Below are 15,901 nucleotides of genomic sequence, written 5' to 3'. Positions count from 1 at the left end.
GAGACGATATTGCTCCGGGCATCGTGTTTTATTTAGCAGTCACTGTAACATGCTTTGTGATTTCTATCATTCAAAGTCGAACTGAAGTCCAGTTGGTCCCAGTTTTTCCTCGTAGAACGTGTCAAACCACTGGCTCTGTTCGTCACTGAAGTGAGACTTCCAGTCACCAACTATACCTGTAGAAGAGCAGAAGTATTTTCTAGCTGTTTTGAAGAACATGACTGCTGAGATTTAAGAGAGACATAAAGAAACGAAACATACCAATTAAATGCAAAAAATGATAAATCGTAAATCGAATATAAATGATATTAGGCGGTTCTTTCGTTGTTATTCGAACCGACCGACGGAATCTGGACAGATATAAAGGATCATAAAGCACGGCGGAGACAAGAACTCTTAACAAGTCAGGGGCCTTCACTTTTGACATATTACCCTAATTATAATTCGCTGCGCATGTGCAGTTAGAACCACTGACGTATTTATTCATCCTCCAATGTCGATGATGACTTTAATTTCATAATTTTCTTTTGTTGCATTAGATTTTGACAGCGTGGAAATATACAACATGTAGGGACCGTGTTCTATACCTTTTCTAAAGAAAGTTCCTTTCGAGGAGTCAAATATCCCCGCTTTGGCCTCCTTCCCTTCAACCTTGTTCGTGGCTGGATTTGTCGCCATTTTCTGGAATTTGCTCTGCTCAACGACCTTGTCAATCACTTCCGGGGTCACGGGCCACTGCAGGAACTCCGCCACTTTCCCCACCTGTTCCCGGGTGTTCTGCCAAACCACATGTACAAATTGTTATCTGGGATAGCAAACATAATGCATCTAACTTTGAATAAGTCAAGTATAGATCAAAAGAAAAAGACGCTTTGAGTGGGATAACGCTATTTCTAGATAAACAAAAGGAGAGGATAATAGACTTACTTTTTGTAGGTCCTCGTATCTGAGGAATAACACGTTTGGGCTGTCTTTCTGTTCCCACCAGCCCAGCACGTGGTCGTGCCATGCTCCCCTGCTCACTGGTGAAGTCAAGGAATGTTTTAATGTGAAAGTAATGTCCAAGTTAAGATGTTTTAATGACCTAGAATAATCAAACAAAGCGAATTATATTTCATCCCCCCTCAAATTACCTAACGGTGTCAATGATGATGGTTCGCGTAAAAATACGCCAGTGTATGCCTTTAAAGCAAAGCTCGAGAGGCCTAGGTACGTCAAAATATTAGAAAGAATGTCGGAAGGCGTTGACAGGTTACGGCTATGTCACATGACCCTACTTAGCAAACATAGCATGATGTGAAGAAGTGTCGTCAGCACCCCTACCTTCGCCGTTTACGAAGTCCTTTTGGAACTGTTCCCAGGATGTGGGGTTCTTCAGTGTTGTAACCATGAAGTGGAAGTGATAGTAGGACACCGCAAGATCTTTTGGGTTCCTGGCGACGTAGATGACCTACAGTATGTATGTATATTATAACAATAAAAGTTATGATGTCACAACATTGCAAAAGACGTGAATTTGTATATTATTATAATAAAAAGAAACGAGTATGACTTAAAACGTTAGATACGAACGCATACGTGCATTCACACATATAAACAGTCATACACACACGCGCGGACACGCATACATACACACGCATGTGCGTAGGCTATATTAAACACGCGCACACATGCATGTTATATACACTAACCCACAACACACATGCGGTCGCACACACATGCACACATATATGCAATGTATGCACCCGTACTCACACATGAGACACACACACTCACTTTCACAGTCACACATGTGCAAATGCACACGCACAAACACACACACACACACACATACATACAGAAATGTACTACACACGGATATACTCACATACACAAAGATACATATATACTCATGGACTCTCACAGAATGGCTGTGACTTACTTTTCCTTTCCCCTGCGCAAGTTGTACTGGAGCATGACTGAAGTTAAGATGACTTTTTAACAGTCTTGGTGATGGAGCTTCCGGTAGTTCCCGAAAGGTGGCGCTGTCTCCACACTTCTGTTCAAAGTAAGGCACCAATTTGTCTTGTTCTTTCATGTCAGTTTTCGACACGTCGCCGCCAAAACGCAACAGAGAAACGATGCGCTGTAGCCAGGCTGTTCCTGCATAAATGATGAATCAGAAAATTTCCTGACGGACTGTGGTTATACAGTAATTCAAATTCGTTCTGCACCAATGAATAGTCGCGTTCTAGAGCTGTGTACAATCGTCGAGCTGTTTATTTGAGGGTGATCTCCGATACCCGGGTCACTGCCCACACCACTCGGTCGAAAACACCAAATGAAGCACCGTTACTCTATATGCGCTGTATTTGATGAACTGGTTAAGGTTTCCTCCCTGACTAAATTGGCCTTTTGAATTTTCATTGTTCTCATTAGCAGATTAAGAATGAACTGTAGTTGTACTGAACATTGACAGCTGGTCGTAAAAGAATTCTAAATCTGCTTTTTTTACCATATGGATGACGTCATCAAATTTAAATATGATTTTTTTCTAAGAGAAAATACAGCAGTTTGGTACATAACACTGCAATAGAACTATATTTTCCATGTGCATAATGATCAAAGCTACAAACGTACGTTCGCACAAATCGATATCTACTTATCATCTGTAGTTATTAAAAAGAACTGTTTTTACCTAATTATAGAAAATCATTTTTAATAGCTTTAGACACGACATAGATATGTATTTGTGCGAACGTACGTTTGTAGCTTTGATCATTATGCACATGGAAAACATAGTTTCATTGCAGCGTTATGTACCAAAGTGCTGTATTTGCTCTTAGAAAAAAAACATTTTAAGGCAATAAAATTTGATGACGTCATCCATATGGTCCAAAAATTAGATTTAGAATTATTTCATGACCAGCCAATCAATATTCAGTACTACATCAGTCCTTTTCATTTGTGAGAAAACAATCGAAAGTCAAAAAGCCAATTTAGCCAGGGAGAAAACCTTAATGTACGGATTTATATACAGTAGCGTTTACGAATGATGTACTTCGAATATTGCTATAGCTCGTTATACTGTCCATGTAAAAATTCCATTGTAACGTCTTGTCTTTGTCAGCAGGGCTAGCCCTTCACCTTTGAAATAGCAACAGGCTAGTTGGGCAACAGAGGATGTGTGTGCTGAACAGCCAAACAGATAAATAGAATAAACATCAGGGTATTTGTTTGCGAGTTTTGTTACTCCTGTTAGAATTATGAAATAAATAAATAGTGGATTTGTGGCAAATGCTTAAACAACTACATCACCAGTTGCGCTCATTAACAGTTCAATCTACCGCTATAGCTTATACACTACATAATATTACAGACCACAATGGCATTGTTAAAGCAGGGTTATGTAAGAGTTGCCGAAAGAACTTGTCGTGACCCATTGCCACTGATTCCTCAGCAGTGGCGTTTTGGCTCAGACGAAACTCACCTGACTTGGGATACGTGACAATAAACACGTCATCGTCTCGAACGGCGAAGTCTTGAATGGCGTCCATGTCTTCAGGTACAAGGTGACTCGGGAGAGGAATCCCCTTGTACCTGTAATATTGGACACGATCGTCCCCACCGGCCGCCATGTTGAGTGCGAGTGAACCCGGAACTCACATGACTACCATGAGGTGCCACTCGGGCAGGGCTGTACCATTCTGAGGGGTGGTAGAGGGGCGGGTTTGAAATCTGAGGACTAGTGCACATATCTTAAAAAATGGTTGGGGCAAGAAATTGAGGGTTTTTATTGTATCATAAATCAAGAAAGACACACGTACATAACATAGTACATGCTATAGGACCTATTGGTGAATGAACTGTATGCTATCGACGTTGACAAGTTTCATAATGGATGAACTTTCAACTAGATTGTCATGATATCTTTGTTGATGGAAAACGTACATAGGGATAATAATTTTGACAAGAAATATGCAATTAAGGACAATATTTGCATAGTCAATGAGAAGATTCTGTCCTTCTTTCTTGTTGGATTACGAGACTTCATAGTCATGTAATGGATATATGCATAGGACGTGCCCCATGCAGATCATTATTAGGCCATCCTAAATTTTGCTTTGATTCCTTTGTGTCAAATGCCAGTATTGTTGAATGAAACTTTACTCTAGTTGATCATTTTGCTGTTATGTGTTTGTGTTGTATATGTTCCCAATTCCGTTGTGCTATATATCGTTTTGCTGGTCATTCCTGGAGAAGTAAAGGAGCTATCGTCAGGGACGTCCTCCTGTGGGCCCCCAAACATGGACATGCAAGTGTAGGCAGACCTCACCCGACCTAACGTTACATGCAGCAGCTGTATCATTGCATAGTGTTGATTAATGTTTTCAAGACATACGATTCAATATAATGCGATTCGAGAAAGTAACAAATATGATCGACCGAAACCGCCTTTTTTGGGAAGGTTTACAGGAAAATCGAGTCAATAATCTAACGGTGCATTAATACCCCCTGAATAGTGTAGGTATTGGCTTCTGTCTGTGTGTGTGTGGGGGGGGGGGGGTGCGTCTGTGTGTGCGTGTGTCTGTGTGTGTGTGTGTCTGTGTGTGTGTGGATATTTTAAAATCTTGCTGCTAATTCTTGAGGAAATTGATCTCATGTCAAATATTGCAATTCTTCAAGCTCCGAACACAAAGTTTGTTGTACGTAATATCAGATGTGTGTTGATAATTCTGAAGTCTCATTTTTCTCATATTTCACCTTTTACATGACAGGTGCTGACGACATACATTGAACATGCTTCACAACTTTTTCTTCGCCACAAGACAGCTGCAATCGGCACGACACGATCCAAACTGTCAGACTGCCCCCATGCTGCTGTCGTAAAGCCGGCGTCACAATTCACGCGAGCATCGGCCGATTTTGTAGATCGCCGGAAGCTCGCCGAATTTCAAATTCGCCCGAGCGTCGACCGTATTTTTCGCTAAAAACCTACCCCGTGACAAATTGAACGGAGCTCGGGCGACGTCCGTCGAACACTAATAATCATAAATCCCACATAAGACGATACCATCTCTTGGACACGGACGAAGTCAGAATCAACTGACCTGGTAACAATCTCAAATTTGGACCAACTTTACTTTCTGAGTTGTGGCAAATCTGTAGGGCGCGAGTGAAGTGGGTGGGCACACTGAAAATAATAACATAAACAGGAATTTTGTTATAGACTGATCCAAATACTAGTGCAGGAGCCACAAAGTCAACAGATCAGTCGTTTAACTCCGATCCAAACATTTTCACCAAACGGAAATCGACCAAAGCTCGGGCGAACGCCGTCCGAGCTTCGGCCGACCCTTGATTAGTCTATCGACGCCCTGCCGACACCTGGGCGTGCCTCGGCAGACAAACATAGATCTATAATGACTCAGTGGACTTTCAACTAGTCATTTTGTGGAGGAAAAACTCAGGAAGTCAAGTCAAGCCTCAAAAGTCAGGCCCCAGTTCATTAGTATATAAATTGAAACATCCAAACCTATACCAAAAAAGGAACAGGAAGCATTGTCTTCGGTGTTCACATTTTAAGTATGGTAAATTTATTTCAATGAAAATCTAACTTTGCATTGAATTGTCTCTCATTAGAAAAGTTTGGCAGCAATCTCCGACCGACCAAAAATCGGGTCTAAAATCCTCGGATGCCCGCCCGAATATTGGCCGAGCGCTGGGCGTTGCTCGGGCGAGCTACGGGCAAACTGTTGACGAGCTGTGCGAGTTCAAAAATCGTCGCCGTGGCCTCGCTGAATTTAAGCGCAGCTTCCAGTGACACGCGAACGTCGGCCGAGCTCCGAAAATTCGCCCGAAGCCCGTAGAATCGACAGGGCGTCGGTCGTACTTCGCCAGAAAATCGCCATTTGGAGCTCGCCGACGAGTCGGCCGAGCTAAATTCTTGATTCGTACGGCGAATGGGATCCTAAGGCTGCGTGAGTCAAGTAAGGTTGTGTTGTAATTTCATTACTGACAAGTTAAGAAGAAAATAGTTACGAATATGCTTTGTCATGTTCAACAATTTATTATCATTATGCTCTCTGGCAACGTTGAAAAAGAATAAAGGCCAATAGTCATTTTAAAAACAGGTATTTCGCCGTTATGACATGACTTAAATTAGCAAAATGTTTGAATCGTCCCCACAATTGAAGGATAGAACTATCATGATAGAACATGGCAACATCTCTAAAATAGCAGAAAGCATATTTCACTCATTTCTTCATGTTGGTAAGTGGTTAGGAGACATTCTCGGGAACAAATCATGAAATATCTGTGACATTAGCTGCATCTCTTAATCATATGACAGCAATGCGACAGATAGTGTGCAATGTTTCGTCCTTCTGTTGTTATGGGATTCTCGTGTTGGACTACGGCCGGGGCATGATGTGGACGTCAGCACACTCGTAGAACATGGCGGGGGCCTGCGGGTTCTTGGTGACGTACACCGTCTGGAGAGTCGCCATGCCGTGCCTGTGGAGACAAAGATGTCAGTGCACAGTTTCCAAATCGGCACTTTCAATGGCTCTTCAACTGAATAGTTCAACAAGCATGCATTATTCACAATAAGCACTTTTGCTGACTAGTTATTCGAAGGTAATTGGTGTAATTAAGGACATTGAAAATCTCCTCGCCCCTTAACTCCCTGGAGCCATCATTACGAACATTAACAGGCAGTTTTAGATTAGAGAACACCGTTAAGTGTAACCGACATTTCCACGTAATGCTTAGGGAAAAATTGACTTGGTAGTAGTAGTAGTTGTAGCTGCTGCAGAAATTGACTAAAACGCTACTAAATCATAATTCAATTCACATACAGACCTCCAAGTAGAATTTGCAAGAAATATCGACTGCAAAGTGTGTTTTAGAAACCAAACAAATGTTTTTAAAAACATGATAGGTTGAGGAAAGGGATGTGCCCGTCACCTACCCCATGGGATGCGGGACAGTGATGTTGGTGGAGTAGAGACTAAGGGACGGTTCACCCATGTCTTTGATCATCGCCAGCTGCTTGAACTCCCCCTGTTCTCCCTCCCGCATGTTGATGGTGAACATTCCCTGTTGTGAAAAGTGTAAGAGGTCGAAGAACGCAGTGTCATAGATAGCTGGATGCATGGCCTATGTCACCGAGCAGATTAAGTAAGTGCATTGTATCGGTATTTTTCTAAAGACCGTAAAGTACATTTTTTGCAACAAAGTTTTCAGTTGTGTATATTGTGGACTTCTATGACCCCCCCCCCGTACATTCAGAAGATGTCGTTACATCGCTACGCATATGTACCTAACATTGTCTATGATTGTTACTAAGTCAGCCTGTACCGGTGAAGAGGCCATATAATGATCCAGGTTCTTCTGTATGGTTACGGTGAAGTTCTCGCCTGCCCTGAATAAAGGAGAATAAGATCGAATGAGATTGAAGATGAACGACATTTATCCTAAATTGTGCACTTTATCATGATAAACGCGCAGAGCCGTTCAACCTTCTTTCCGCTTGCTCAGCAAAATTTTATACATTCCATGCCATAGATAAATTCAACTACATTCTAGGAGACAGCCCTTACTATGTACAGACAGGTAAATATATATCAAAGAATGTTTAGACCTTAGAACTAGTAAGTGACACGTTAAACCTAACATGTTGAATTATCGATACACTTTTACGTACTACTAGGTTCAATGGCCTAGTTGGTAACGTTAGAGTGTTCGCCTTGTACACAGTAAGTCGTGAGTTCGAACCCCGGCCGGGTCATGCCAAAGACTTTAAAAATGGTACATACTGCTTTCTCTGCCTAACACTCAGCATTTGGGAAAGAGTATGGTAGTTAAAAACACACATCACTACCAGCGGACCAGTCCCCTGCTGTAGTGCCTTGCACAAATGTGTGTTGCCCAAGGGCTATAGAAATGGAGATGGGCGCCACCCCTATGCGTCTTTTCAAGACGACCCGGGTCACTTTAAATACTAGGTTAATTCCTTTGTACCCAGTTGTTTGTTTGAATGTATAGTTGTAGTAGAGTCTATAGACCGGCAATTCGCTGTACTTTTGTCGTGTCAATAAAGGTTGTAACATGTCAGAGTCCATAGACCGGATTTGTTGATACATTTTAGTCTGTTACGATGTCCATCATATATTATGTCATCACAATCTTTCCCTATAGAGGAGAAACGTCCTCACTGGTACTGTAAGTTTATATATTCAATTGTTCACAATTTGACTTGTTGTGTACGAGTCATATGTGTATATATGTTTGTGTATGTGTTTGTATGTGTATGTATACATTTATATATGTGTGTGTGTGTGTGTGTGTGTGTGTTTGTGTGTGTGTTCGCGAGCACGACTGCTTATGCGCCTGTGTGTATCTATGTGTGTGTGTACGTGTGTGCCTAAGGATGTATGTATCTATGCCTGTGTGTGTGTGCGCGCGCGCGCGCGTGTGTGTGCAGTTTTATGTGTTTCTGTATGTACAATTAACCAACATCTGTTTGTATGTAAACAGTTTAAGCAAAAAAGGTAATTGTGAATTTCTAATGGGTCAGTGTAACTACGCTCGAGGCAAAGGATACGTCAGGTCAGGTCAAATCTCGATTCGAATCCTGATGACATCATCTTCAACATTCCTTATGGTACGCCCCGATTTTGACCCAAGACATGCAATCCTGGTTCCAAGATAACTCAACACATTACTTGTTGATACAGTACAGATTCTTGAGAAGGTAGGGTACTGAGGTCTTACATCAGAGCGATCCCCGTATGCGGCATGGCCATCCTCCCGCCACACGGCCCGGTCACCAGGGCGCAGTCATCTGCTCCTATAGACAGGAAACACAAATGGTGGCGGAAAAGAAAACTATAGTAATGTGTGATACCACAAAGTCGGCGAAAAAAGATAATGAACAACGGTGGTGATATTTGGCAAGTGTTATTTCTTATAAGGAAGAAGACCCCTTTGTGTTCATGTCGTCATATGTGGGATAGGACTACGTCATACCATCGGCAGTGATCCTCACATACCTTTTTTGACTGAACCCTCTACATGCTGGGAAAAGCGGAAACCTCCGGGAAACGCAGGAGTAAACAAAATCATTACCATGACGACGTAGGCTGGACCAGGCACACTAAGCATGCTAGGCATACGAGTTGTCATGGCAATGTGTTATTTTCCCCATGTGATACCCATTGTTCCCTCATCACCAATTTTGGGCCCCCTGACTGCTTTCTTAAGTACTGCAGTAGACCTTCTGGTTGTAATATCTCGTGTTCTGAACATGCTGTGATCACATGTTTTTGGTGGCGGGTAATCTGCATAAAAGTTCTGCTGCAGTGCCAAAGAAAGCCGCTGTGACATCCCTGATCGAACTTGTCATTCGTTCTGCTGACACATAACCACTTATCAAATACCATAGATATCATAAAGCATTCGTCCCCAATTTCGTGGGCTACCAAGATAAAACAAAATCAATTCTCCACGGGATACATTCGTCTAATATTCTAAATATTTCAGCTCTAGCGATCGTAGTAATGTAAATCAAAGCCTCTGCTCTTGGGGCGTCGCCAAAAAGCTAGCAAGTTTTTGCATCTAGCTGCACACGGCCTCCAAGCAGAGTTTAGCCTCCGTCCGATTTTTCGAGTCTTTTTTGGCGTTTTGTCGGGCTTTCTATCTTGTCAGAATTTCTTGCCAGCTGGCAATTATTGGTTTTTCATTACGCAACTTATTTTGAGTGCCTCTTTGGCTACCTACTTCGTGTTTGCGGTAACTAGAAAGGTTTGTTTTCACAATAAACAACCCGCGTGACCTCGGACTGTACCCAGCCTCGTCAGCTGATCCAGTTTCCAGACAACTCGTGACGATCTCGTGCCCAGGTTACTAAACTACCTCCGTGATAAACAACCTCGCTGTGCACACACCTGTTATGTAACCATCGGGAGCGGAAAACTACTGGAGTTCCATGGATCAAAACCTGTTTGTTCGGGCCACAAATTTATTCACGAATAGTAAATAGTTGACGTCGAAGTTTGCTCATCAAGTAACGTTATGTATAGACACATACATGTATAATGACAAAAAAGCAAGAGGATCTAAGAACATGTGGGCAAGGGGGCGTGGCCTTCAATTGTACTGGGACTAAGTTACGTGACTCAAGTCATAAACCTAGGCCTTATATATCATGAATCCTGTGAAAGGCATCAGATGTACCCGTCTGTGGAAGGGACGTAACATAGGGATCCCGTGTTCCAGGAGGTGGTTCAAGCAAGTTATATGGGGAGGGCTATCAACTCTTACGTATTTATAGCTTATCATCCCTTCAACGAACGTCCCTCACCTGCTTTGTTTATCCCCATCATGGAGCCCCGCTGGGGAGGACTGATCATGCACATGTGGGCCCAGGTACCGGCCAGGAACAGCAGAAACACCGCCACGGTCTTCATGGTTGTCTGTCGAGGTGGGAGCTGCAGGGCGAAGGTGCTCACACGTCGGAGTCTGGGGAAGAAGTGCTCCGATCGGACCGCGCTCAGACTTTACTTTTGTTCGTCCCGTGACTCTCATACAGGTACACGGTGCAATGGTCAGTAGGGCCACAGCAGGTAAACTGTATGGGAGACATCTACGCGCGCATTGATTTTCACCCGATTAAAAATGAAAAGTTGAAAATGGGAAAATATATGTGATAGTCTTGAGTCTAGGCGACTCCGCAAGTGTCATTGTGTGCAGTTTTTGAATACAGGAACAAAAGACCTGTTCGCTTTAATTGGTCTGCATTCTGAAAAAACGAAAACATGTGGAGTGTGTAGAGGATGCCATCCATAACATTTACTTGCTGCAGCCTACTGGCAACAAAGGCAACGTCTGACCTCAGGTGACCTTTTACGTGACTGAGTGTTCTCGAGTGTGTTCATGAACGTTTACTTTCAAATCACAGATCATCAAGGCAATTATCTAATCTGGTGTAATCTGCCTATTCCTTATTTCATAAGTAATTGTTATTATGAAATATTACTTGGAGACAGTTTTGAAATGGTAACGTTTTTCAAACATTTTATCCAATCTTTTTGCTTCATAGAAGACAGAAAAGTGCGCAGCATATACTAATCTTTGAAACGTTGCATACAGCGTGCTTAAGAAGAGTTCAATTCCAATTTGTAGACCACAGGACATTTTGAAGACATGTATTAACAATACATCCTGACGCAGGCGATTCACCTAGTGACGAGACCTGACCAAGTATCAAGTATCAAGTAAGTATTAACATGGATCTTGTATAGCACACCTTCCAAATGTACCTTTTGCTACTCTACATACTACAACAATAAGATTATGGTATTTGCTTCTATTAGAATACTCCGAATAATGTGCATTTCTAGCATCGCAATCACTTCAATTATCAGATTCTAGTTTCAGACAGCAAAATCAATGATACAGAAAAGTATGCAATTCTTCCGTAAGCAGCATCTGGCAAAATATCTGTCTATACATGTGTATTGTTGTGTTGCAATTTCAATAAGATAAAAGGGGGTCTTAGTCTTTCAGATGTTTAGATTGTGAGAAAAGTAAAAAACAAAACGGTGACTGCAGCGATAAAAGAAACAGCGAAAGGTGTGGAGCCAAATTTCTGATCCAGCATATTGTTGCTCCGTTGGGTCATTGGGAGTTTGGGTTAGGGTCGGGACTAGAGTTGGGGTGGGGTAAGATTTCGAGAGAGGCCACAACAGCGCGACCCCTCGTCCAAAAATCCGCTCAATCTTTTTGCAAATTACAACACTCCCCTCAGGTATACTGGAAACCTCCAAGCAGTTTTGGCGCAAATATTTGGTAAGGGCATAAATTTGGCATGACACCGGGTGACCTTCCCCCATCGCTACCCTCCTAGTCAACCCCGATGATGAAGTCGGTACACTGGTAGAACATGGGCGGGGCCTGGGGGTTTCTGGTCACGTACACCGCCTGCAGGGTCCCCTTGTTCGAGCTGTTGAAACAGATCAGAAGCAACAGTCACCTTAGTATTTGGCTTGCAAGAGGTTATATCTAAAAGACAATCGGAAATGCAAAATGCACCATAGTCACTATTTAACATACGTAAGATCACACAAATTTCAATAAAACGATGAGGTACGTAACGTGATATACAGTAGGTCGCGTAGCTCCCATTTTACATGATTAGGCCATGTTGATTTGAAGATTGGGATGACATTATGTCAAACCCCAAAACTGATGTGAGCGAATGAATAAAAACGTTTGGCCTAAAAAGGTGCATCCAGTATGAAATCTACGTGATCAGGAAGGTTGAACAAATGACTGAATACACAGAGTATGGTATACCGAATAAAAGATTATTCATTTTTGTTCTTTCACATCTTCTTCTTTGAGTTTCTGAATTTCAGTTGGAATTAATATCCGTTTTTTGTGTATTTTACGGCATATACAAAGCTCATTTCGCAGTAACTTTGTACGATATACGACTTACGTTCTAATTTTTTTTTTTTTTTTTTGGAAATTGACGACATAACATGGCCCTCGCTTTAAGTTTACGGTGTAGGTAAACGCTACCAATACAGGCATGATCATCACCCCATAATACAAGCACACACACACACACACACACACACACACACACACACACACACACACACACACACACATACCCGTACATGTACACCCACACACATACATATATAAAAACATAAAAATACACATACACACTCACGCACACACACACACACACACACACACACACACACACACACACACACACATTCATTCATTCACACACACACACACACACACACACACACACATTAAAACATATACATGTTCATCCATACACATGCACACATACATACATATACACGCACACACACACACATTCACACATTCCCACATACATGTGCATCCATACACACACACACATGCATACATACGTCCATTCATACATACACACATGCATCCATACATACAAAGAACCCCACCCCCACACGTGCATGCTTACCCTACAGGTTTTGGAATGGTGATGTTGACAGAGTACAGGGTGAGGGACGGTTCGCCGATGTCGGGTATCTTTTGCAGCAAAGTGAAGTCCCCTGTCATGCCTGCCCGGAAACTGATAGTGAACTCTCCCTATGAAATAAACCAAGATTAAAATAAGAAAAAGACACCTTAAAAGGTAACATCAAAAGGAAAGCTCGGTCAGAAAAACTACGTAAAAGCCATTGAAGTATCGAGCCGAGTTTTGACAAGAAAATCTCAGTACTTTTGGAGCAAATCAGCCACGGTGCTCGTCCGACAAAAGCATAATCATTACAAACGGGGTACCACTTTCAGGGTAGTAGACTAGCTTTCCAACGATTTGAAACACACCGCCCATCATTGAAATAACATACCTATGATCGTGAGAAATTTAAGCATTTTTCTCGGGACTAGCTCACATACGTGCCCCTGGTGCACAAGTCCTGAATGCACGATCATTGTAAATGGGGATAATCAATACGTTTTCGAATGATATGTAATAAAATGACATTGATAAATTAAAAACACAGAACTGATATCTCATCGAACGGAAACAAATTCCCACACTTTTTTGTGTTAAGTTTACATAACAATACTGTACCGGGGAGGCTGAGTCGTAATGATCCAGGTTCTTTTGTATCGTCACGGTGTATTGGGAGCCTGCCCTGTATAGCACCGATAAACACAAAATAGTTAAGTAAAAAAAAATCATGGTAACATTACCAGAGAATGATTGAGATTTGGCAATGACACGCTAAGTTCATTAGAATTTGTTAAGCACTTCGGGTTTTTAATAGTTAACGTTATGCTTACAAAAGAGCCAAAGTTGTTTTGTTTGGCTCCGGCCTCAGTCCACAGGGTCCAGTAACCAAGCCGCAGTCAGGGCATGCTGCAACAAAACAGTCAGCTGAACATCTCCTGTATTTTGTAACATTTTTGTATTACTAATGTACTACATGTACATGTACTACACATTAATATATTGTAAATGTAGATTAGGCTCATAGAATGGTTCTTGTTATGTAGTAGAAAATATCATACGTTGTACTGTGTATACTTGTTGTGCAAGAAAGTTTATCTTTAAAGTTAATACAATCGGCCTACCCCCCCCCCCCCCTCCCGCCCAAATGGAGTTTGGCTACAAGACAATCATTGCTTCGTATCAGACATTAAAAAATGACGTTTATTGGTATCATATTGAATACGTTTTTACTATCTAGTCACGTTTAAGGTCCTTATATTTAGATTTATAAGGCAAAACTACTGAGTTTGTATTTGTTTGAATTATTTAATGGCCCCTGCGATTGCGGTACTTAATCAACCAAAGTGTGATATTTTAAAGTGCGAAATAAATGTTGACATGTTTATCCAATCATACAGTCCCGCCACAGCTAAGTATCAGTTGCGAATAAATTGAATGTCTTCTCTGTGTACCCTACATTAGCATTTGTCTAGTACCTACCAGCATTTCAAAAATGAAATAATAACTGATAATTGTGTTCTGTTACCAGGTTTGTTTATCCCCGTCATGGAGCCCCGCTGGGGAGGACTGATCAGGCACATGTGTGCCCAGGTACCGGCCAGGAACAGCAGAAACACCGCTATGGTCTTCATGCTACACGCGGTCCTCGCGAAACTTGGTAGAATCAACAAAATCGTTCTGTTTCCCACCCACTTGTTGTCTATGCCGGATTTCCTGGTGTGACGGTATCAGGTCAGGGGTCAAAGGGTAACAATATCGATGTCACTTGTCCTCAGGTAACCTCATATATACACAACTCGCCCCAGACAGGCTACTATTCCATCAACGCAAAGACTAAGTGCTTAGAAAGCGTAAAAAAAGATAAATTCTTGATTCATCTACATCTTTAGTGAGACAAATAAATCTAGTCATTGGATTGTTGCGAATTTGAGTCCGACTTTGACACCATTCCTTTAAAATCGTATTCTATTACTAGGGGCTGGTTTAGCATAAACGCGGTGTAAGGCCGGGGGCCTATTTCGTTTCGCCTATCAAGTCACAAAATAAGCAACTCTGGGAACGAGGGACGCTTCGTTACTGAAATAAGGGTCTTTAAATTTTAGGAACGGGAAACGTAAAATGAAGGAGACGGATATCCGCTCTTTCAATTTAAAATAAAGAAAGTTGTAACATTTTCGGCTTCCTGTTGTAACAGTATACTCCTTTCCAGCTCCATTCTATTTCTACTCAATGCGGGTTCGTCAAAAGTTGGTATATTCGCGAATGCCGCGATCATTCATCTCCCATCATTCCTACCGGCCCAACCGTTACCTGTTATCCAAGTCTGGGATGTTTCCTCACACCTACCCTCCAACAACACTGAGACTCCCGTCCTGATAACGGTCCTGAGCCCGCCAAACATTGATGAACTTTTTCACTTTCTGTCTGTGAACGTTCGGTGACATATTGGATAGTACAGAACATATCTCTGACACCTGACCAGTTTGGTTGCAGAAAGCGTAGATCGACAACCTACAAGTAATCGGCGGCGGCTGTTTACATCTTACTTGTCACAAGTGAAAAGCATCTTCTGCAAGGGAACCAATGTTTACGAATCAAAAGCATCGCCTAGCAATCCTTACTATCAATGCAACTATCTATCGTCATAGAAATTTCATCCTCGTGGATCAAAAGCACTGCCTAGCAACGCTTGATGGAACTGCAATCGTTCGCGGAAGTGCGTCATCCTTTTGGAAACCATTATGCCATGGACACGTTTTATGAACACATGTATACACGTTTGCTATAGCAACAACAGACGAACTGATGTTTGCTATATGCCTGCATAACAAAAATCATCACAAAAAGAAATTGAAAAAGAAGGCGATTTGTCAACAGCTATGTTTGAGTGCCTGG

General features: G+C 42.0%; 3 protein-coding genes across 3 annotated transcripts; all 3 read right to left on the bottom strand.

Moving 5' to 3' along the window:
* Positions 1-13: 13 nt before the first annotated feature.
* Positions 14-3,647, bottom strand: LOC136445886 (sulfotransferase 1C4-like). Its single transcript, XM_066444103.1, has 6 exons — positions 3,470-3,647; positions 1,922-2,142; positions 1,324-1,450; positions 928-1,022; positions 588-777; positions 14-176 (listed from the first exon to the last, which is right to left on the bottom strand). Exons 1-6 carry the CDS (start codon positions 3,615-3,617, stop codon positions 67-69), a joined length of 891 nt encoding a protein of 296 aa, XP_066300200.1. The 5' UTR covers positions 3,618-3,647; the 3' UTR covers positions 14-66.
* Positions 3,648-6,028: 2,381 nt separating this feature from the next.
* Positions 6,029-10,562, bottom strand: LOC136445987 (uncharacterized). Its single transcript, XM_066444246.1, has 5 exons — positions 10,346-10,562; positions 8,758-8,833; positions 7,342-7,405; positions 6,953-7,080; positions 6,029-6,495 (listed from the first exon to the last, which is right to left on the bottom strand). Exons 1-5 carry the CDS (start codon positions 10,449-10,451, stop codon positions 6,393-6,395), a joined length of 477 nt encoding a protein of 158 aa, XP_066300343.1. The 5' UTR covers positions 10,452-10,562; the 3' UTR covers positions 6,029-6,392.
* Positions 10,563-11,030: 468 nt separating this feature from the next.
* Positions 11,031-14,752, bottom strand: LOC136445988 (uncharacterized). The gene is made up of 5 exons (XM_066444247.1): positions 14,532-14,752; positions 13,837-13,912; positions 13,625-13,688; positions 13,007-13,134; positions 11,031-11,986 (listed from the first exon to the last, which is right to left on the bottom strand). Exons 1-5 carry the CDS (start codon positions 14,635-14,637, stop codon positions 11,887-11,889), a joined length of 474 nt encoding a protein of 157 aa, XP_066300344.1. The 5' UTR covers positions 14,638-14,752; the 3' UTR covers positions 11,031-11,886.
* Between the last annotated feature and the right edge of the window lie 1,149 nt (positions 14,753-15,901).

This window comes from Branchiostoma lanceolatum, chromosome 12 (genome assembly GCF_035083965.1).
Source record: "Branchiostoma lanceolatum isolate klBraLanc5 chromosome 12, klBraLanc5.hap2, whole genome shotgun sequence".
NCBI classification, from domain to species: Eukaryota; Metazoa; Chordata; class Leptocardii; order Amphioxiformes; family Branchiostomatidae; genus Branchiostoma; species Branchiostoma lanceolatum.
The sequence above is the reverse complement of the archived record's forward strand: the minus strand, read 5'-3'. Positions and strand labels throughout refer to the sequence as shown.

Coding starts and splice junctions, on each gene's coding strand:
- LOC136445988 (XM_066444247.1), bottom strand. CDS start 14,637: ATGAAGACCATAGCGGTGTTTCTGCTGTTCCTGGCCGGTACCTGGGCA. Junction 13,913..14,531: donor GACGGGGATAAACAAACCTG/GTAACAGAACAC, acceptor GTTTTGTTGCAG/CATGCCCTGACTGCGGCTTG. Junction 13,689..13,836: donor AAAACAACTTTGGCTCTTTT/GTAAGCATAACG, acceptor GGTGCTATACAG/GGCAGGCTCCCAATACACCG.
- LOC136445886 (XM_066444103.1), bottom strand. CDS start 3,617: ATGGCGGCCGGTGGGGACGATCGTGTCCAATATTACAGGTACAAGGGG. Junction 1,451..1,921: donor TTGCGCAGGGGAAAGGAAAA/GTAAGTCACAGC, acceptor TACATACTGTAG/GTCATCTACGTCGCCAGGAA. Junction 1,023..1,323: donor GGACTTCGTAAACGGCGAAG/GTAGGGGTGCTG, acceptor TGACTTCACCAG/TGAGCAGGGGAGCATGGCAC.
- LOC136445987 (XM_066444246.1), bottom strand. CDS start 10,451: ATGAAGACCGTGGCGGTGTTTCTGCTGTTCCTGGCCGGTACCTGGGCC. Junction 7,406..8,757: donor CATACGGGGATCGCTCTGAT/GTAAGACCTCAG, acceptor TCCTTTATTCAG/GGCAGGCGAGAACTTCACCG. Junction 6,496..6,952: donor ACTGTCCCGCATCCCATGGG/GTAGGTGACGGG, acceptor TTGTCTCCACAG/GCACGGCATGGCGACTCTCC.